This window comes from Orcinus orca, chromosome 3 (genome assembly GCF_937001465.1).
Source record: "Orcinus orca chromosome 3, mOrcOrc1.1, whole genome shotgun sequence".
Lineage (NCBI taxonomy): Eukaryota > Metazoa > Chordata > Mammalia > Artiodactyla > Delphinidae > Orcinus > Orcinus orca.
The window spans coordinates 157,599,016-157,622,533 of NC_064561.1; the positions used below are offsets into that span (position 1 = coordinate 157,599,016).

At 38.2% G+C, this 23,518-nt stretch overlaps 1 protein-coding gene across 2 annotated transcripts in view; it reads left to right on the top strand.

The window, feature by feature from the left end:
* Nucleotides 1-23,518, top strand: part of ADAMTS12 (ADAM metallopeptidase with thrombospondin type 1 motif 12) — a 396,268-nt gene that overhangs the window by 356,873 nt on the left and 15,877 nt on the right. For both annotated transcript variants that reach the window (XM_049707993.1, XM_049707992.1), the window contains one exon: nucleotides 8,468-8,627. In XM_049707993.1, the coding sequence (XP_049563950.1) occupies nucleotides 8,468-8,627 (160 nt within the window). The remainder of the gene's footprint in view (nucleotides 1-8,467; nucleotides 8,628-23,518) is intronic.

Here is a 23,518-nt window from a genome sequence, read left to right on the forward strand (position 1 = left end):
TACATTAATCAGTTAGCCTGCAACAAATAAAAATACATATTTTACTATTTTTATAGCTTAAAAAATGCCTAGTAGACAATGAAGAATGACATCAACCATTCCCTTAGACAGAACCCATAGTATTTTCTATGAATGCCCTATATTAATTGGCATCTAATGCTGATTCACGATGAATTGGCAAAGGAGATTCTGGTGTCTGGGCAAGCTTCTGGCTATGCATTCTACTAAGCTGTCTGCCAGGTCCAGGACCAGTTTTCACCCTACCCCCATGGGTCATGTGAACAACAGAAAACAATGTCATACAGTTGTATTATTTTTCATATGAAGAAAATTTAATTTATATTTAGGCATCTTACAATATCTCCCTTGGAAATATACATTATTTCCTATTTTTTGGAGGTTCAGTTATTTCTAATACCAATTTTCCTCATCCATCTTTGATTTCACAACCTGAAAAATTGTCCTCAACAGATAAAGATGTGTTTCAGGATTAGGCTTTTCATAAATACCCTGGAGCCCTGTGTAACAATTATAAGCATCACTAATCAAATCAAATGTGACCATCAGAAAAGAAAATTTGATACACTATGAACTGTCATGAGAATGCTATAAATTTGGGCCCATCCAGGGGAACAAAATCCTATAGATTAGAAACTACAGATAAACATTTTTAAGTGTCACTGTCAACTTCCCAAGGCTCTAGTACCTTATCATTCATTGTAAAGGAAATTTGGATAATGCAGTTTTCTTTCTGGCAAGAATGATGATGATACCCCAGTAAATATGACAGTAGTAATGATGTGTGAAACATAAGCTCTCAGGGTACACACTGAGAAGAGGAAATTGTCAAAAACATTCCCATTTTCCTGTAAGAATGCAGGCTGCTCCTCATTTTGACATTTAGGTAATGTCAGTGTTAGGTAACACTGAGGTTGTAAATTGTGAAGTTTTGTGTGGTTGTTCTTTAGCCAGATTCCAGTGCATTTCTTTGGTTATAATCATCTGTATGAAGTTAGAATAGAAAGTATTAAAATCAGTGAGAAACTTAAAATCCATAAAGTATCTGACCCAGTAATTCTATCTTTAATAATTTAACCCACAGATATACCACCAGATGTAATCCTAGATGACTATAAAGAATGTTCATTACCACCTTGTTATAATAGCAATTCCTGAAAATAATCTAAATGTCCATTGATGGAGGAACTGGTTAATTTATTAATTTCTTATAGTACTGCCCTTTTAAGAATGAGGTAGACCTGTATTTCTGAGATGTAAAAATTTCCAACAGCAGAAGTACAGAATTTCCTTAGGGGAAGGTAGAAGTAGCAGTCTCTTGGAGGTGGAGATGAGTTAAAGTTTCCTTGGAAGAGCCATGTACTACTAATTCATCAGTTGTGCATGTCAAAGAATAGGGGGCAATGGGGGTGGCTCCACCTACCAAGCCAGCCTTTAGGATCGTCCTTGACCTCTTTACCTATTATTAAGAGAAAAGGAGAAGTTACCAGAGTTCAAGTAAGACATATGGATGGGTCAAATATATACATTTGCCTCTGTTCCCCAAACTCCATTAAACAGCCAGAAAAAGAAAAAAAAAAAAAAAAAACTGCTAAAAGTGGCACAAACCCACAAAGAAAGAGAAGAGGACAGGAGACAACAGCAAAGTGATGGGGTCAGTACACTTTTGGAAAATAGAAGTAAGTAGCCAGCTGTGTCCTGGGTTTAAGAGGTGGCTTTACTTTCTAATGTAAAACTGACTGTGCCTTAGCATCACCCTGGGGCAGCTGGTGGTGTCCAGGAGAATGAATGTCTGCTCCAGATTTAGATGCCTACTTGGGCTTTTATTTGGTTTGGGGTATTCCTGTCTTCTGCTCTGCAAGTTGGGAGAGCAAAGCTAGTGTCCCAGGAGACTTGTGCCACGGCTTGTTTGCAGTTTACACAAACTTGTTCACATTAAAGCTCCAAGTAGAATCTGATTGGCAAACTCCAGCTGCAGCATATGGAACTTCTAGATGTTCACTACCTTGAATGGGTGTCAGTGCCACTGAACCATGGGGGAGAGGAGTCGAGGGGCGGAGCCACTCTCTCCCTCTTCCTGGGAGAGTGATGGTCTAAGCCAAGGGCCGGTGAGTTTGAGGCCTTCCTCTCCTCACTGCTGCAGGAAGGGGGCAGTTAGGACCCCTCTTAAGCAGTCTTCTATTTCTTACCACTAAATTGGTTTCCTTTTTCATCCAAAAGTTGGAACTCCCCTAAACATGCTGTAGAAGCCAAATCTGAATTCTGAGATTTTGAAATATCTTAAACCACAAGAGAAGGTCTAGTTCTGTCCCATCTCTGATCAGCAGGCCCTCTGTCCCTTCCTCTCCTCTGAGTCAGACAGCTCTAGCAAGCAAGGTTACTTGGCTAGTTCCTAATGCACTGATGGGAGCCATCCCATTAAGGACAACCTCTACTCGAAACATGACCCTCTGGACATCAGATGCCTCATTTAGCAGGAAAAGGCATTGATTGGATATATTTATGTGACTGCGGGCATTTGTGGCCGTAGAGTCCTTGACCATAATGTCATATGTAATGGAAACTATCTTATAAGCCTGAAAAAATAAAGTTTTTATTTTCTAAAAAAAAAAGTAGATACCCAAACTTACAATTGACTTAGTAGCATGTCAGAGAAAGCTAAAAACTGTCTATAGCAGAGATTTCCAGGTACATCTGAAGGCAGAGGTGAGGGTAAAGGAAAATGGGAGTTGGTTGAAAGTTTGTAAGAGAAGCAGTTGGATCTTTAGAAATTTTCCTACATCCCAACCATAGCCTGGAGGTCTTCTCTCCGATACCTTGGAATCAGGCATAGTTGATCAGGGCAAAAGGATTAATTGTCTCACCAGCGATTCAGTGATGAAAATACAGTAAATAGTGTGATATCCCCCTCCCCTACTGAGCTCCACAATGGCAGGGGACCAGCTTAGCCTCAAGAGGAAAAAAACTACATAAGAGACCTCTTCCTGCTCACCTTATATAAAGCCATGTCTCAACAACTGCCACCCATGGAACATCCAGTCAGCTCATTGGTGCCTCATCTTAAATATACATAGATAGCGTAGGATTTCTGGACATTTGAGAAAACCTATCACACCAAGAACAAAATAACAGGATGAACAGAACAAAAGGAACGCCAAGGAATAGAGACCATGAAAGAACTCCTCATAAAAAATATATAATTAGTCTCTTTAGGGAAATAAGAGACTATATCCATGAGCTAGCTTCTTATCAAAGGTATATAAAAAGCATATAAGGAGAATTTAGAAATTTTTAGAATAGCAAAGGTGAAAATTCAAACATGAGACTGTGAAAATAATGTGAAGAAATCTCTCAAGAAAATGAGGACAAAGACAAAATGAGATAAAAGATAAGGAAATTAGAGGATCAGGCCAGCAGGCACAACATCAAAATAATAAGATTTCAGAAAGGGAGGATGGATGGGATTGACATGTACACACGGATGTATATAAAGTTGATGATTAATAAGAACCTGCTGTATAAAAAATAAACTAAAATTCAAAAATTAAAAAAAAACTAATTAAAAAAAAGGGAGGATGGAGAGGGAATGGAAGTGAGGAAATTATCAAAGAATTAATACAAGAAAAATTTTCCAAAACTGAAGGACATGTGTCCCCATGTCCTTCATTAAATGCTATGAAAAAAGGAAAAACATCAGAGGAGAGGAATATCTGATTCTACAACACCCAAAAACAAATTTTATTTTACATGGTTGTTCCAAGAATTGAACTCAAGGATATTGCCTATGTACTTACAGTGCCTGACATATATTAATTGTAAGTGCAAGAAAATTATTAAAGGACTTCCCTGGTGGCACAGTGGTTAAGAATCTGCCTGCCAATGCAGGGACACGGGTTCGAGCCCTGGTCCAGGAAGAGCCCACATGCCACAGAACCACTAAGCCTGTGCACCACAACTACTGAGCCTGCACTCTACAGCCCACGAGTCACAACTACTGAGCCCATGCACCACAACTACTGAAGCCTGCATGCCTAGAGCCCATGCTCCACATCAAGAGAAGCCACTGCAATGAGAAGCACGCACACCGCAGCAAAGAGTAGCCCCTGCTCACCGCAACTAGAGAAAGCCTGCGTGCAGCAAAGACCCAATGCAGCCAAAACTAAATAAATAAATAAATTTATTTATTTTTTTTAAAAAAGAAAATTATTCAATTGAGATGCTTGCATTAGTTTGTACCAGTTTTAAATCATCAAATGGTTTCTTCATTTGATCTATGTTGGTTGAGTGATAGCACTAACAGTGTCCAGTCTTCATGTTTCTATTTTATAGCTTCTCACAGAGAATCTTTGCTGATCATCTGCTGAGCCCTGGGAATCAACCTTCCCAAACAGGCCAGTTTAAGCTGAAGAGAAGCATCCAGGACTGAAAGAGCATAGTACAGAGTTCAATGTAGGGTGCAAACAATTCAGTTGCTCAACAATCTTAGCTTAGAGCTAAGCCCCAACTAAGCCCCATCCCTACTTTGGGTGCTCAGTTCTGCACAAAGATCCCTTATTTTTATTGGACACAAAGAAGTGGAACTGAGCATTAAGAGAGTTACCTTGTCTCTAAAACCCCAAACTCACAGCATTACCACAATTAACAAAACCCAAATCAGTAACCATGCTTCCTGCTTAATCCTCTAATTTAATACAACACAAATTCATGCATCTTCTCCATCACAAGTTATTTAAATTAGCTAATAAATGCACAGGCAGTGACCTCTCTGCTTATTTTTGTGCTTGGCTTGGAATTAGCTCTTCCATCTTTGTTTGTTTGTTTGTTTTGTATATTTAATTTAATTTTTATTTTATATTGGAGTATAATTGATTTACAATGTTGTGTTTCCAGTGTCCAGCAAAGTGATTCATTTATACATACACATATATCCATTCTTTTTCAGATTATTTTCCCATATAGGTTATTACAGAATATTGGGCACAGTTCCCTGTGGGTCCTTGTTGACTATCTATTTTATATATAGTAGCGTGTATATGTTACTCCCAAGCTCCTAATTTATCCCTCCCCCCAACCTTTCCCCTTTGGTAACCATAATTTTGTTTTCAAAGTCTGTGGGTCTGTTTCTGTTTTGTAAATAAGTTCATTTGTATCACTTTTTTAGATTCCACACGTGATATCATGATATTTGTCTTTCTGTTTCTGACTTACTTCACTTAGTAGGATAATCTCTAGGTCCATCCATGTGGCATTATTTCATTATTTTTATGGCTTAGTAATATTCCATTGTATATATGTACCATATCTTTTTTTTAATCTTTTTTTATCTTTTTTTTTAATTGGGGGCATAGCTGTTTTACAGTGTTGTGTTAGTTTCTACTGTACAGCAAGTGGAGTTCCCTGTGCTATACAGCAGGTTCTCATTAGTTATCTATTTTATACATATTAGTGTGTATATGTCAATCCCAATCTCCCAGTTGTCCCCACCTGCCCTTTCCCCCCTTGGTGTCCGTATGTTTGTTCTCTACATCTGTGTCTCTATTTCTGCCTTGCAAACCAGTTTGTACCATTTTTCTAGATTCCACATATATGCATTAATATTTGTTTTTCTCTTTCTGACTTAATTCACTGTGTATGACAGTCTCTAGGTCCAACCATGTCTCTAAAAATGATCCAATTTCGTTCCTTTTTATGACTAATATTCCATCATATATATGTACCACATCTTCTTTATCCATTTGTCTGTTGATGGACATTTAGGTTGCTTCCATGACCTGGCTATTGTAAATAGTGCTGCAGTGAACACTGGGGTTCATGTGTCTGTTTGAATTATGGTTTTCTCAGGGTATATGCCCAGTAGTGGGATTGCTGGGTCATATGGTAGTTCTATGTGTAGTTTTTTAAGGAACCTCCATACTGTTCTCCATAGTGGCTGTATCAATTTACATTCCCACCAATAGTGCAAGAGAGTTCCCTTTTCTCCACACCCTCTCCAGCATTTATTGTTTATAGATTTTTTGATCATGGTCATTCTGACTGGTATGAGGTGATACCTCACTGTAGTTTTGATTTGCATTTCTCTAATAATTAGTGATGTTGAGCATCTTTTCATGCGTTTTGGGGGCCATCTGTATGTCTTTGTTGAAGAAATGTCTATTTAGATCTTCTGCCCATTTTTTGCTTGGGGTTGTTTGTTGTTTTGATATTGAGCTGCATGAGCTGTTTGTATATTTTGGAGATTAATCCCTTGTCAGTTGCATTGTTTGCAAATTATTTTTTCCCATTCTGTGTGTTGTCTTTTGTGTATGGTTTCCTTTGCTGTGCAAAAGCTTTTAAGTTTGATTAGGTACCATTTGTTTATTTTTGTCTTTATCTTCATTACTCTAGGAGGTAGATACACAAAGATATTGCAGGGATTTATGTCAAAGTGTGTTCTGCCCATGTTTTCCTCTAAGAGTTTTATAGTTTCCAGTCTTACATCTAAGTCTTCAATCTATTTCGAGTTTTTGTGCAAGGTGTTATGGAGTATTCTAATTTCATTCTTTTATATGTAACTGTCCAGTTTTCCCAGCACCACTTATTGAAGAGGCTGTCTTTTCTCCATTGTATATTCTTGCCTGTAACAACCTCGTTTAACAGAGGAAGAAAACGAGAGGTTGAATGAGATCCAGGACAATGTGTAGTGAGTGAAAAAGCCCAAGTCTCCTGAATTCTGGTCCAGTACCTCCAGTACCCTTTATCATATTCTGGCTTGATTAACTTCACTTGTTCTTCCCTCTGTCCTCTGTTGCACACTTTTATTTACTCAGGATCAGTTGAGTAGCTATTTTCTTACTTTTCTCTTGTCCATATCCATGGAAAATTTGATGTGAATTCACTGAATAAAATTACCTTTAGGTTTAATGAGAGTAATCTCTGACGTTACAAAACAGACATAAAGTTCCATGCTGATCACCTTGCTCTAGGCTTTATGAAGAGTAGAGTAAAATAAAGTAGTGGATGTTAAGAAGAATTTGATGTTTCTCCTTTTATCCCACATTGGAGTTTTATGGGAAACAGGGTTTGGTAACAGTATTCTGAGTTTCAATGGTATCCAGTGTGGGTATTTTTTTAAGCCTAGTAATCTTGTTGACCAATAATATTTCAAATGGCAAATGGGATATTTAGGGCCTGGAGATTTTTCCAGAATTTACCATGCAGCTGTCTTTTTCAGCCAATCAATGGGTATTTACTGAATGGTCAGGCTGTGTTTAGCACTCACCCACTTACCGTGCAGAACAAAGAAAGAGGAACTGGTTTCTGCCCTCTGGGAGATTTTGATTACATAAGACAGATGAGGGGAAAATAGTAAAACATGAAATAGACTGTAAACCATAAGAGTATATGTGGGTCACTATAGCCAAAAGGTGGAAGCAACCCAATGTCCATCAACAGATGAAAGGATAAAGAAAATGTGGTACCTACATACAATGGAATATTATCCCACCTTAAAGAGGAAATTCTGACACATGCTATAACATGGAGGAAACCTGGAGACATTATGCTAATTGAAAGAAGCAAGTCACAAAAGGACAAATATTGTATGATTCTACTTTTATGAGGTACCTCAAATGGTCAAGTAGACAAAAAATAGAATGGTGGTTGCCAGGGACTGGGGCAGGGTAGGTTGGGGGTACAGAGTTTCAGTTTGGAGAGATGAAAAACTCCTAGAGATGGATGGTGGTAATGATTACAGAACAATGTGAATGTATTTAAGGCGCTGAACTGTACAAAAATGGTTAAAATAGTAAATTTTATGTTTTATATATTTTACCACAATAAAAAAATTTTTTAAAGAGCGTATGTATATATAATAAATTCAGACACATTTTCTTACATCCCCAGGATGGTTTCCCAGGCCAGAGAATCTCCCTTCTGCTTCCAGGCAGCCACATCATGACATTACATGAATCTTGTCTGTTAGGTGGCTTGAGGCCGCACATGGTACAGCTAGGTCCATTCCAAATTCCCTCTCCATTCCACCTTGCTTTTTCCTCTCCCTCTTCCCTTTTGATCCTCCCTCAGCTTTCCTCGTAGCTCTGTCCCCTCTCCTCACATCTGACTCCCAGCCCCAAATCAAAACCAGTTCAGAGAAACTGGATTGCTGAGGCACCAGAGTCCAGATATGAAATTTTTTTCTATTTTGCTTGCAGTTCAACCTCTGTCCACATTCTTCAGAGAACCCAATTGTAAATTAAGCTGAATTCAGTTCACACAATCTATAATATAAACTCTTCCTAAATTCACATCTCCAAATTATTAGTGCCTTTGTTCTATGACTCCTTCAAAAAGCCTTGTGGTAATTGAGGCTTGACCCTATTTGACAACCGTGGGGTTAAAGCAGTTATGCTGGAGTTCCCCTGGTGATCCTGGGGGAGAATTCTGACTCTCTCCCTGTGCCCCTCTCTTCCAGTGCACTGCATCCTGTGGAGGTGGCTTTCAGAAGAGGACTGTCCATTGTGTTGCCTCAGAGAACAATAAAACTGAAGACCAGGACCGATGCCTGTGTGATCACGAACCCAGACCCCTAGAATTCCAAAAATGCAACCAGCAGGCCTGCAGGAAGAATGCTGGTAGGTGAATGGCTTTGCTCGGGGGCACAGAGCTTTTCATAAACAAGTTGTCCTGCATGACTTGATTTGTGGGTAGTTTTAGTCCCCTTTTACAGAGCTAAGAATGTTAATGCTGAAGAGGCCAGCCAGCTCCCCTGGGAGCCATCTGTCTGATTCCGTGAATTTCGACATTAATTCCTTGAGGGATTATCTCATCCATTTTCCTAACTCAAAGCACGTTTACACTGACTTCATCCCACACAAATGAGAATCACTTCCATTTTTTCAAAGATTTCTGAGAAATGCTCTAACCTTTCTCAGGAACCCAGTCAAGTACTGAATGGACCTATCAATCTTGCACTGTTGTCTGAGGTCAGGTTCCATAGAAATAGACCCTGAGGTGCAAACTTGTGTGCAAGGGATTCATTCAGGAAGTGCTCCCAGGGAAGATAGCTAAGGCAGAGGGAAACAAGACAGAAAAGGGAGGAAGCACAGCTGGGCTGCCATCTCAGGCACATTCCTAGCTTCAGCCTGCTCCCACAGGGAAGCTCCAGGGTGAAAGTTATATCAGAGTTGTCTGCTCTTGAGGCCAACGAGCTGAGAGTTCACATACACACACCTTTCAGCCATTGGCCAACAGCTACCCAGGGAAAGTGGATTTGCAGGTATTTAAGGCTCTCTACCAGTGGTGGTCTTTTTCCAAAGATTCTTAAGGATGAGAGGTAGTGAAACCTGCTGTTTATTAATCTGCTCCTGCTTCCTTCCAAGCACTGAGGGCTGGCATTCAACAGAGACTGCTGTCAGAGTTAATATCCTGAGAAGAGTTTCCCTAAGGATTGTTTATTTACAAATCATGTATTTATTTAACAGATATTTTCTGGGCACTTACTTTGTGTTAAACATAATGTCAAACAAGGAACAAAATCACCAACCAGTGAGATACTGATCAGGGCAGTAAGGGTGTTATGACAGCACTTGGGAAGGGTATCATATGGAAACTGGGGAGAGGAGGGAAGGCCTCCAGAGGAAGTGAAGGATGAGTAGAGAGGTCGGGGGAGAGGTTCCAGGAGCAGCTTTCAGTGTCTGTACTAAGCAGGAAGAAGATGATGTCATGGCATATGAGTCTAAATGCAGTACACAGTTCCAGGGGAGTTAGGAAACAGTAGGGCTAGAGGGGTAAGCTGCAACTAGAGGATAAAGAGCCTCATGAAGCAACGCTGATGAGTTTGGACTTTATCCCTAGGGCAGAAGGGAGCCATTCAAGTATTCCAAACAGGGGAGTGATGATAAGAAAGTCATGCAGGCTGCACTGTGGAAGATAGAGAAAGGAACCAGTTCAGAGACTACAGCTGCACCCCAAGCAGTTGTACGTGGCATGAACTAAGGCAGTAGAAGTGCAGATAGAGAGAAGTGAGTGGATTCAAGAGCTACTTAAAAGAGACACCTGACAGGACTTTGTGCCGGGGAAAGAGGAGGGAGAACAAAGCCCAGATTTCCGACTTGGGCAGCTGAGTAGATGAGGCTACCATTCTGTGAGAGATGAAGCCCAGGGGTGGGTTTGGGAATGGGGAAAGGTAATGCATTCTGTTTGGGACATGTTTGTTGAGGAGCAGATAAATCATTTAGGTAGGAGTGGTCTGTGGTTGGTTTTTACACAGGTGCAGAGGTCAGGAGAGAGGTGTGGGCTGGAAATCCTGAACACAGTGCACTGAGGGGAAAATGCTTCAGGTCTAATGATCACATGCAACTTCTTTCTGACCAACTCGCATTTGAGGCTGGCTGTCATTGACCTTACTTGAACCTCCAAACAGAGCTACCTAGGGCTCATTTTCAGAGGTATTATTAAGTTTTAGCCTTCCAGACTCTTGCCACTCAGTGTGGTCCCTGGACTAGCTGCACTGGCATCACCTGGGAGCTTGTTAGAAATGCAGGATCTCAGGCCTCACCCCAGCCCTACTGAATCAGAATCTGCATTTAAACAAGATTCCCAGGTGATTTGGATGCACGTTAAAGTTTGAGAAGCACCCTGTTCTATTTTTTTAAATTTTATTGAAGTATAGTTGATTTACAATGCTGCATTAATTTCTGCTGTACAGCAGTGATTCAGTTATACATTTACATATTCTTTTTCATAGTCTTTACCATCATGGTTTATCACAGGTTATTGAATATAGTTCCCTGTGCTGTGCAGTAGGAAGGACCTTGTTGTTTATCCATTCTATATATACTAGTTTGTGTCTGCTAATCCCAAACTCCCAATCCTTCCCTCCCCCCTCCCCCATGGCAACCACAAGTCTGTTCTCTGTGTCTTTGAATCTGTTTCTGTTTCATAGATAGGTTCATTGGTGTCATATTTTAGAATCCACATATAAGTGATATACGCTATTTGTCTTTCTCTTTCTGAATTACTTCACTTAGTATGATAATCTATAGGTACCTCATTGTAGTTTTGATTTGTATTTCTCTAATAATTAGCAGTGATGAGCATCTTTTCATGAGAAGCACCCTGTTCTAGACCAAGGGGTCAATTTGGGACACTTCCTTTCATGTCATCTCATCACATTCTTTGGTACCATGTTTTTAAAATGCTGAGAGTATAGAATCCTTCTAAGCTGTGATGGTTTTTATATAATTGAGGCAGCAGCACAGTCTTGGTTGATCATGCCTAGTGTTACTGTTTTTTGTCTTTGGCCGTACCACACGGCATGTGGGATCTTAGTTCCCTAACCAGGGATTGAACCCATGCCCCCCGGCAGTGGAATTGCAGAGTCTTAACAACTGGACCACCAGGGAAGTCTCTATTGGTTATTTTTAAATTATATATACATTGCACTGCCCAGCAATAAGACAGTTGAAGACAATTTTCAATCATCAAAATTGGGCTAAATGCATATCTGGTATTTTTTACATTGAAATCTCACACTGAAGAGATGATGACTAATGGTTAGCTGACAATGGATGTAAATAAAAATGAATTCCACTCACCAAAAATTATCAGGGCAACAAAAGGTAATTACAAGTTTCTCTCGAAGGCAGAGTCATGCTTACTCATATAGAAACAATAGGAAAGAGCAGCTGCAAGATATTCTTTGATTTAAAAAAAGCCGACCACCCACCCTAACCCCTGTACCCTCTAAAATGCTTTGAAAATAAGCCATTCAATGCCCAGATTCTTCTCAGCCAGCCAGCCATCACAGCAAACATGCCCCCATGCCCAACTTGTAAAATCAGGTGTGAATTCGTGTAAGGTTTGTTTTCCTCCAGGCCATTTTACTTTCTTTAGGTGCCGTCTAAATTGTTAATGACTTAAAATCTAAATCAGAACTACTATTTCCATAGTGGGAGCTATAGAACTCTTTCCAAGCATATGGGTTAAAAAAACATCAAAATATGCAAACAGCTTATGAAGCTCAATATCAATAAAACAAACAACCCAATCAAAAAATGGGTGGAAGATCTAAATAGACATTTCTCCAAAGAAGACGTACAGATGACCAACAAACACATGAAAAGATGCTCAACATCACTAATTATTAGAGAAATGCAAATCAAAACTACATTGAGGTATTACCAGTCAGAATGGCCATCATCAAAAAAATCTACAAACAATAAATGCTGGAGAGGGTGTGGAAAAAGGGAGCCCTCCTGCCCTGTTGGGTTTGTATCAATGTAAATTGATACAGCCACTATGGAGAACAGCATGGAGGTTCCTTAAAAAACTAAAAATAGAACTACCATACAACCCAGCAATCCCACTACTGGGCATATACCCTGAGAAAACCATAATTCAAAAAGAGTCATGTACCACAATGTTCATTGCAGTACTGTTTACAATAGCTAGGACATGGAAGCAACCTAAGTGTCCATCGACAGATGAATGGATAGAGAAGATGTGGCACATATATACAATGGAATATTACTCAGCCATAAAAAGGAATGAAACTGAGTTATTTGTAATGAGATGGATGGACTTAGAGTCTGTCATACAGAGTGAAGCAAGTCAGAAAGAGGAAAACAAATACTGTATGCTAACACACATATATGGAATCTAAAAAAGCAGTACTGATGAACCTAGTGACAAGTCAGGAATAAAGACAGAGACGTAGAGAACAGACTTGAGGACACAGCAGGGTAGGGGAAGCTGGGACGAAGTGAGAGAGTAGCCTGACATATATACACTACCAAATGTAAAATAGATAACTAGTGAGAACCTGCTGCATAGCACAGGGAGATCAGCTCAGTGCTTTGTGATGACCTAGAGGGGTGGGATAGGGAGGGTGGGAGGGAGATGCAAGAGGGAGGGGATATGGGGATATATGTATACATATAGCTGATTCACTTTGTGGTACAGCAGAAACTAACACAACATTGTAAAGCAATTATACTCCAATAAAGATATTAAAAAACAAAGAAAAACAAAAGGGCAACATGCACCCCAATGTTCACTGAAGCACTATTTACAATAGCCAGGACATGGAAGCAACATAAATGTCCATCAACAGATGAATGGATAAAGAAGAAGTGGTATATATGTACACAGTGGACTATTACTCAGCCATAGAAAAGAACAAAATTGGGTCATTTGTAGAGACACAGTTGGACCTAGAGACTGTCATACAGAGTGAAGTCAGAAAGAGAAAAACAAATATCGTCTATTAACACATATATGTGGAATCTAGAAAAATGGTACAGATGAACCTATTTGCAAGGCAGAAATAGAGACACAGGTGTAGAGAGCAAATGTATGGACACCAAGGACGGAAAGTGGGGGTGGGATGAATTAGGAGATTGGGACTGACAGATGTGCACTGCCATGTGTAAAAGATAGCTAGTGGGAACCTTCTGTATAGCTTAGGGAGCTCAGCTCAGTGCTCTGCAGTGACCTAGATGGATGGGATGGGGGAGGAGTGGGAAGGAGGTCCAAGAGGGAGGGGATATATGTATACATGTAGCTGATTCACTTCATCATACAACAGAAACTGACACAACATTGTAAATCAACTATACCCCAATTTTTTAAAAAGTCAAATTCATCCAGAAATATTTACTGAATATCAGCTATCTTCTAGGCATTATATTCATGATTAAAAAACAAAAGCAAAACCCTAATGCACACCATTCTTGGGTTGTTGTTGTTGTTTAATTTGGGGAATGAGGGGTACAGAATGCAATAGAAAAATACAGAAAGTAATAAGGATAGTACTTAAAGTTGATACAAATAAACATTTGAGTCAGCAGACTTAAAATTTTTTCTTCCAGTTTTATTGAGATATAACTGACACATAGCACTGTATAAATTTAAGGTGTACAGCATAATTATTTGATTTACATACATTAAGGACTATCACAATAAGTCTACTGGACATGCATCATCTCATAGATACTAAATTAAAGAAATAGAAGTTTGTTTTCTTGTGATGAGAACTCTTAAAATTTACCCTTAAAAACTTCCATATATATTGTACAGCAGTGCTTATTATATTTATCATGTTGTATATTACATCCTTAGTATTGTAACTGGAAATTTGTATATTTTGACTGCCTTCCTCCACTTCCCCCTCCCCTACACCCACCTCTGGTAACCACAAATTTTATCTATTTTTCTGAGTTTGTTTTTGAAGTATAACAACACTGTGTTAGTTCTTGGCACACAAGATAGGAATTTGATATTTCTATACATTTCAAACTGATCACAATGATAAGTCAAGTTACCATCTGTCGCCATTCAAAGATATTACATAGTTATTGACTATATTCCCTACACTGTACATTTCATACCCATGACATTAATTTTATAACTGAAGTTTGTACCTCTTAACCTCCCTCACCTACATCTTTCCTCCCCCTACCCCACACCCCTCTGGCAACCACCTGTTTGTTCTCTGTATCTATTAGTCTGTTTCTGTTTGGTTTTGTTTTTTAGATTCCACAAATAAGTAATACCGTGCAGTACTTGTCTTTCTCTGAGTTATTTCACTTAACATAATAACCTCTAGGTCCATCCATATTGTCGTAAATGGCAAGATGTCATTCGTTTTCATGGCTGAGTAATATTCCATTGTGTATATATATACCACATCTTCTTTATCCATTCATCTATTGATGGGCATTTAGGTTGCCTCCATATGTTGGCTAGTGTAAATAGTGCAGCAATGAACATAGAGGTGCATGTATCTTTTCTAATTAGTGTTTTTGTTTTCTTTGGATAATACACTGGAGTGGAATTGTTGTATCATATGGTAGTTATATTTTTAATTTTTTGAGGAACCTCCATACTGTTTTCCATAGTAGCTGCACCAATGTACATTCCCACCAACAGGGCACAAGGGTTCCCTTTTTTCCACATCCTGGCCAATGTTTATTATTTGTTGTCTTCTTGATGCAAGCCATTCTGAAAGGTGTGAGGTGATATCTTATTGTGGTTTTGATTTGCATTTCCCTTTTCATAAGTGATGTTGAGCATCTTTTCATGTACCTGTTGGCCATCTGTATGTCTCTTTGGAAAATTTCTATTCAGATCCTCTGCCCATTTTTTAATCAGGTTTTATGTTTTTTGATGTTGAGTTGTATGCGTTCTTTGTATGTTTTGGATAGTAGCCCCTTATCAAATACACTGTTTGCAAATATCAATTTCTTCTCCCATTCAGTAGGCAGCCTTTACATTTTGTTGATATTTTCCTTCACTGTGCAAAAGCTTCTTAGTTTGATGTATTCCCATTTGTTTATCTTTGCTTTTGTTTCCCTTGCCTAAGCAGACAGATCCAAAAAAAAATTACTAAGACCGACATCAAAGAGCATACTACCTATGTTTTCTTTGAGAGGCTTTATGGTTTCCAGTCTTAGGTTTAAGTCTTTAATCCATTTTGAATTTATTTTTGTGCATGGTGTGAGAGAATAGCCCAGTTTGATTCTTTCCCATGTAGCTGTCCAGTTTTCCTACCACTGTTTTTGAAGAAGCTGTCTTTTCTCCATTGTATATTCTTCACTGCTTTGTCATAGATTATTTGCCCATATAAGAGTGGGTTCATTTCTGGGCTCTCTGTTCTATCCCATTGAACTGTGCATCTGTTTTTGTGCCAGTACTATACTGTTTTGATTACCACAGCTTTGTAGTATAGTTGGAAATCAGGTCATGTGATACCTCCACCTTTGTTCTTTCTCAAGATTGTTTTGCCTATTTGAGGTCTTTTGTGTTTCCATACAAATTTAAGAATTATTTGTTCTAGTTCTGTGAAAAATGTCATTGGTATTTTGATAGGGATTGCACTGAATCTGTAGATTTCCTTAGGTAGTATAGTCATTTAAACAATACTGATTCTTCCAATTCATGAACACAGGATATCTTTCCATTTGTTTGTGTCATCTTCAATTTCTTTTATCATTGTTTTATAGTTTTACAAGTACAGGTCTTTTACCTCCTTAGATTTATTCCTTGGTATTTTATTCCTTTTGATGTGGTTGTAAATGGGATTGTTTCCTTAATTTCTCTAATAGTTCATTGTTAGTTTTAGAAATGCAACAGATTTCTCTATATTAATTTTGTAACCTGCTACTTTACTGAATTCATTGATGAGCTCTACTAGTTTTCTGGTAGCATCTTTAGGATTTTCTATGTTTAGTGTCATGTCATCTTCAAACAGTGACAATTTTACTTCTTCCTTTCCAGTTTGGATTTATTTTATTTTTCTGATTGCTGTGGCTAGGACTTCCAATACTACGTTGAATAAAAGTGGCGAGAGTGGACATCCTTGTGTTCTTCCTGATCTTAGAAGAAATGCACTAAGCTTTTCATCATTGACTATGATGTTAGCTGTGGGCTTATCATATGGGCTTTATTGTGTTGAAGTATGTTCCCTCTAAACTCACTTTCTGGAGAGTTTTTTTTTATCATAAATGGATGTTGAATTTTATCAAAAGCTTTTTGGCAGCTGTTGAGATGATCATATTATTTCATTCTTCAATTTGTTAATGTGGTGGATCATATTGATTGATTTGCAAATACTGAACCATCCTTGTATCCCTGGGATAAATCCCACTTGATCATGGTGTATGATCCTTTGAATGTATTGTTGAATTTGGTTTGCTAATATCTTGTTGAGGAGTTTTGCATTTGTCCATCAATGATACTGGCCTGTAATTTTCTTTTTTGTGATCTCTTTATCTGGTTTGGATATCGGGGCAATGCTGGCCTTGTGGAATAAGTCTGTAAGTGTTTCTTCCTTCTCAATTTTTTGGAATAGTTTGAAGGGGATACATGTTACTCTTCTCTAAATGTTTGGTAGAATTCACCTATGAAGTCATCTGGCTCCAGGCTTTTGTTTGTTGGGAGGTTTTTTTATTATTATTGATTCATTTTTCATTACTGGTAATCAGTCTGTTCACATTTGCTCTTTCTTCCTGATTCAGTCTTGTGAGATTGTACATTTCTAGAAATTTGTACATTTCTCCTAGGTCATCCGTTTCATTGGTGTATAATTGTTCATATAATTTCTTATGATCCTTCGTATTTCTGTGGTATCAGTTGTTACTTCTTTTTCACTTCCGATTTTATTGATTTGGGCCCTCTTTTTATCTTTTCAAAGAACCAGCTCTCAGTTTCATTGATCTTTATTATTGTTTTATTAGTCTCCATTTATTTATGCTCTGATATATATGATCTTTTTCCTTCTAACTTTGGGTTTTGTTTGTCCTTCTTTTTCTAATTCCTTTAGGTGTAATGTTGGGGGTTTTCTTGAGATGTTTCTTGTTTCCTGAGGTAGGCTTGTATGACTAAAATTTCCTTCTTAGAACTGCTTGTGTTGCATCCCACAGACTTTGGATCTTTGTGTTTTGTTTTCATCTGTCTATAGGTATTTTTTGATTTCTTCTTTTATTTCCTCAGTGATCCGTTGGTTGCTTAGTAGAATGTTATTTAGTCTCCACATGTTTGTGTTTTTTTCAAGTTTTTTCTTGTAGCTGATTTCTAGTCTTATATATTGTATTTGGAAAAGATGCTTGATATGATTTCAGTTATCTTAAATTTACTGAGACTTGTTTTGTGGCATAATGTGATCTATCCTGTAGAATGTTCCATGTACATCTTAAAGAATGTTTATTTGCTGCTTTTGGATGGAAGGTATATATATATATGTGTGTGTGTGTGTGTGTGTGTGTCTCCATTTGGTTTAATGTATCATTTTTTTAAGGAAAAATTTTTTTATTGAAATGGGTAATTGGAACTGGGAAAGAAATGTGGGGATATTTATCTGTTTCTTTCATACATAGAGTGTGTTTGTGATTTGCAGTGTCTGAATTAAGGTTTCATTAAGATCTCACTTTCATCAAGAATAGGTTCATCTGAAGAAAAACCAGCCAACCAAAAGGAAAACCCTTAAATCACAAGATACCATTGCCAAAGTCAAAGAGCATATGTGAAGTACATATTCTCTAGTCAAGCGGATCCATGCTGTGTTCTTTTTTTTTTTTTTATTGTTTGCCACTTTATTATGCTTCTCTGATATTACATTTTTATAAATTGAAGGTTTGTGGCAACTCTGAGTTGAGTAAGACTATTGCCACCATTTTCCCAACAGCATTTCCTCACTTAGTGTCTCAGAGTCACATTTTGGTACTTCTCACAATATTATAAGCTTTTTCATTACTACTAAATTATGGTGATCCGTGATCAGTGATCTTTTTTTAGAGCTCTTATACTTATTTTTTTTAATTTTCATTTTATATTGGAGTATAGTTGATTTACAACGTTGTTTCAGGTGTACAGCAGGGTGATTTAGTTATACATATACATATATCCATTCTTTTTCAGATTCTGTTCCCATATAGGTTATTACAGAATATTGAGGAGAGTTCCCTGTGCTATACAGTAGGTCCTTGTTGATTATTTTATTTATAGTAGTGTCTATATGTTAATCCCAACTTCCTAATTTATCCCTTCCCCCCACCTTTTGCCTTTGGTAACCATAAGTTTGTTTTCTAACCCTGTGAGTCTGTTTCTGTTTTGTAAATAAGTTCATTTGTATGTTTTTTATATTCCACATATAAGTGATGTCATATGATATTTGTCTTTGTCTGACTTACTATACTTAGTATGATAATCTCTATGTCCATCCATTTTGCTGCAAGTGGCATTATTTCATTCTTTTTATGGCTGAGTAATATTCCATTATACATATATACCACATCTTCTTTATCCATTCATCTGCTGATGGACATTTAGTTTGCTTCCATGTCTTGGCTATGGTAAATAGTACTGCAATGAATATTGGGGTGGCTGTATCTTTTTGGAGTATGGTTTTCTCCAGATATATGCCCAGGAGTGGGATTACAGGATAATATGGTAGCTCTATCTTTAGTTTTTAAGGAACATTCCTACTGTTCTCCATAGTGGCTGCACCAATTTACATTCCCACCAACAGTGTAAGGGGGTTCCCTTTTTTCCACACCCTCTCCAGCATTTACTGTTTGTAGACCTTCTGACAATGGCCATTCTGACTGGTGTGAGGTGATACCTCATTATAGTTTTGATTTGCATTTCTCTAATAATTAGAGAAGTTGAACATATTTTCATGTGTTTTTTTGCCATCTGCATGTCTTCTTTGAAGAAATGTCTATTTAGATCTGCCCATTTTTTGATTGGGTTTTTTGTTTTTTTGATATTGAGCTGCATGAGCTGTTTGTATATTTTGGAGATTAATCCTTTGTCAATTGCTTCATTTGCAAGTATTTTTTCCCATTCTGTGAGTTGTCTTTTTGTTTATAGTTTTCTTGGTGGTGCAAAAGCTTTTAAGTTTAATTAAGTCCCATTTGTTTATTTTTGTTTTTATTTTTCTTACTCTAAGGGGTGAATCCAAAAGGATATTGCTGCAATTTATGTCAAAGAATGTTCTGCCTGTGTTTTCCTCTAAGAGTTTTATAGTATCTGGTCTTAAATCCATTTTGTGTATATTTTTGTGCATGGTTTTAGTACATTCTCTAACTTCATTCTTTTACATGTAGCTGTCCAGTTTTCCCAGCACCACGTACTGAAGATACAGTCTTGTCTCCACTGTATATTCTTGCCTCCTTTGTTATAGATTAATTGACTGTAGGTGTGTGAGTTTATTTCTGGGCTGTATATCCTGTTACATTGATCTATATTTCTGTCTTTTTGCCAGTACCCTACTGTTTTGATTACTGTAGCTTTATAGTATAGCCTGAAGTCAGGGGGCCTGATTCCTCCTGCTCTGTTTTTCTTTCTCAAGATTGCTTTGCCTATTTGGGGTCTTTTATGTTTCCATACAAATTTTAAGTTTTTTGTTCTAGATCTGCAAAAACTGCCGTTGGTCATTTGATAGGGATTGCATAAATCTGTAGATTACCTTGGGTGGTATAGTCACTTTGACAATATTGATTCTTCAATCCAAGAACATGGTATCTTTCCATCTGTTTATGTCGTCTTTTTTTTTTCTTAAGTATCTTACAGTTTTCAGAGTACAAGTCTTTTGCATCCTTAGGTAGGTTTATTCCTAGGTATTTTATTCTTTTTTATGCAATAGTAAATGGGACTGTTTCCTTAATTTCTCTTTCTGATCTTTCTTTCTTTGTGTATATAAATGCAACAGATTTCTGTGTATTAATTTTGTTTTGTTTTGTTTCTTGACATCTTTATTGGAGTATAATTGCTTCACAATGGTGTGTTAGTTTCTGCTTTATAACAAAGTGAATCAGTTATACATATACATATGTTCACATATCTCTTCCCTCTTGTGTCTCCCTCCCTCCCACCCTCCCTATCCCACCCATCCAGGGGGTCACAAAGCACCGAGCTGATCTCCCTGTGCTATGTGGCTGCTTCCCCCTAGCTATCTACCTTACGTTTGGTAGTGTATATATGTCCATGCCTCTCTCTCGCTTTGTCACAGCTTACCCTTCCCCCTCCCCATATCCTCAAGTCCATTCTCTAGTAGGTCTGTGTCTTTATTCCTGTCTTACCCCTAAGTTCTTCATGACATTTTTTTCCTTAAATTCCATATATATGTGTTAGCGTATAGTATTTGTCTTTCTCTTTCTGACTTACTTCACTCTGGATGACAGACTCTAGGTCTATCCACCTCATTACAAATAGCTCAATTTCGATTCTTTTTATGGCTGAGTAATATTCCATTGTATATATGTGCCACATCTTCTTTATCCATTCATCTGATGATGGACACTTAGGTTGTTTCCATCTCCTTGCTATTGTAAATAGAGCTGCAATGAACATTTTGGTACATGACTCTTTTTGAATTATGGTTTTCTCAGGGTATATGCCCAGTAGTGGGATTGCTGGGTTATATGGTCGTTCTATTTGTAGTTTTTTAAGGAACCACTATACCATTCTCCATAGTGGCTGTATCAATTCACATTCCCACCAGCAGTGCAAGAGTGTTCCCTTTTCTCCACACCCTCCAACATTTATTGTTTCTAGATTTTTTGATGATGGCCATTCTGACTGGTTTGAGATGATATCTCATTGTAGTTTTGATTTGCATTTCTCTAATGATTAATGATGTTGAGCATTCTTTCATGTGTTTGTTGGCAGTCTGTATATCTTCTTTGAAGAAATGTCTAGGTCTTCTGCCCATTTTTGGATTGGGTTGTTTGTTTTTTTGTTATTGAGCTGCATGAGCTGTTTGTAAATTTTGGAGATTAATCCTTTGTCAGTTGCTTCATTTGCAAATATTTTCTCCCATTCTGAGGGTTAATATTGTATCCTGCAACTTTACTGAATTCATTGATGAGCTCTAGTAATGTTCTGGTAACATCTTGAGGATTTTCTATGTATAGTATTATGTCATCTGCAGGCAGTGACAGTTTTACTGCTTTGCCAATTTGAATTCCTTTTATTTATTTTTCTTCTCTGATTGCCGTGGCTAGGACTTCCAAAACCATGTTGAATAAAAGTGGTGAGAGTGGACATCCTTGTCTCATTCCTGATCTTAGAGGAAATGCCTTAAGTTTTTCACCATTGAATATGTTGTTAGCTGTGGGTTTGTCATATATGGCCTTTATTATGTTGAGATATGTTCCCTCTATGCCCACTTTCCAGAGAGTTTTTTTAATCATAAATTGGTTTTGAATTTTGTCAAAAGCTTTTCCTGCATCTATTGCGATAATCATGGTTTTTATTTTTCACTTTGTTAATGTGGTGTATCACACTGATTGATTTTTGGATATTGAAAAATCCTTGCATCCCTGGGATAAATCCCACTTGATCATGGTGTATGATCCTTTTAATATATTGTTGGATTCAGTTTGCTAGTATTTTATTGATGATTTTTGCATCTTTGTTTATTGGTGGTATTGGCCTGTAATTTTCTTTATTTTTTTGTGTGGGGGGGTGGCTATCTGTCTGGTTTTGGTATCAGGGTGATGGTGACCTCATAGAATGAGTTTGGGAGTGTTCCTTCCTCTAAAATTTTTTTTTTTTTTTCTGTATGTGGGCCTCTCACTGCTGTGGCCTCTCCCATTGTGGAGCACAGGCTCCGGACACACAGGCTCAGTGGCCATGGCTCACGGGCCCAGCCGCCTCACGGCATGTGGGATCCTCCCAGACCGGGGCACGAACCCGTGTCCCCTGCATCAGCAGGTGGACTCTCAACCACTGCGCCACCAGGGAAGCCCCTCTAAAATTTTTAAAAATAATTTTAGAAGAATAGGTGTCAACTCTTCTCTAAATGGGTAGGGCCAGGTCTTGGCATCAAAATGGGGGCCTACAGGACAACTCACACCAAGGAGTACTCCCCAGTACCTTTGCCACCAGTGTCCTTGTCCCCACAGTGAGCCACAGCCACCCCCCCACCTCACCAGGAGACCCTCCAAGCCCAACAGGTAGGTCTGGCCCAGGTGCCTATGAAGTCACTGCTTTTTCCCCTCGGTCCTGGTGCACACGAGGCTTTCTGCGCACCATCCAAGAGTGGAGTTTGTTTCCCCCATTCCTGTGAAGTTCCTGCGATCAAGCCCCGCTGGGCTTCAAAGCCAAATGCCCTGGGGGCTCCTCCTCCCAATTCCAAACCCCTAAACTGGGAAGCCTGACATGGGGCTCAGAACCCTCACTCCTATGGGAGAACCTCTGTGATATAATTATTTTCCAGTTTGTGGGTCACCCACCCAGCAGGTTTGAGATTTGATTGTATCACAGATGCACCCCTTCTACCAACTCATTGTGGGTGGCTTCTTCTTTGTTTTGGAAGTAGAATATCTTTTTTGGTAGGTTTCAGTCTTTTTTGTTGATGGTTCACAGTTAGTTGTGATTTTGGTGTTTTCTTAAGAGGAGGTGAGCTCAGGTTCTTCTACTCCACCATCTCGTCCTTGGACCCTGTTCCAATCTGTGTTAATGTGGTCCGTGAACCAGTAGCATCAGCTTCCTCTGGGAGCTTGTTTAATGTACCATTTAAGGCCAGTGTTTCCTTATTGATTTTCTTTCTGGATGATCTGCCCGCTGGTGTATGCATGGTGTGAAATTCCCCTACTATTACTGAGTTACTGTCAATTTCTCCCTTTAATGTCTGTTAATACTTGCTTTATGTATTTAGGTGCTCCCTATGTTGGGTGAATATATATTTACTTTTGTTATATCGTCTTCTTGATTTCTTGATCATTGTATAATGTTCTTTGTCTCTTGTTACAATCTTTGTTTTAAGGTCTATTTTGTCTGATACCTGTATTGCTACCATGGCTTTCTTTTCACTTCTATTTTCATGGAATACCTCTTTCCATCCCCTCACTTTCAGTCTGTGTTTTTAGATCTGAAGTGAGTCTCTTATAGGCATACAGGTTTTGTATTTGTATCCCTTCAGCCACTCTATGTCTTTCAATTGGAGCATTTAGTTCATTTATATTTAAAGTAATTATTGATACATATGTACTTATTGCCATTTTTAATTGTTTTTGTA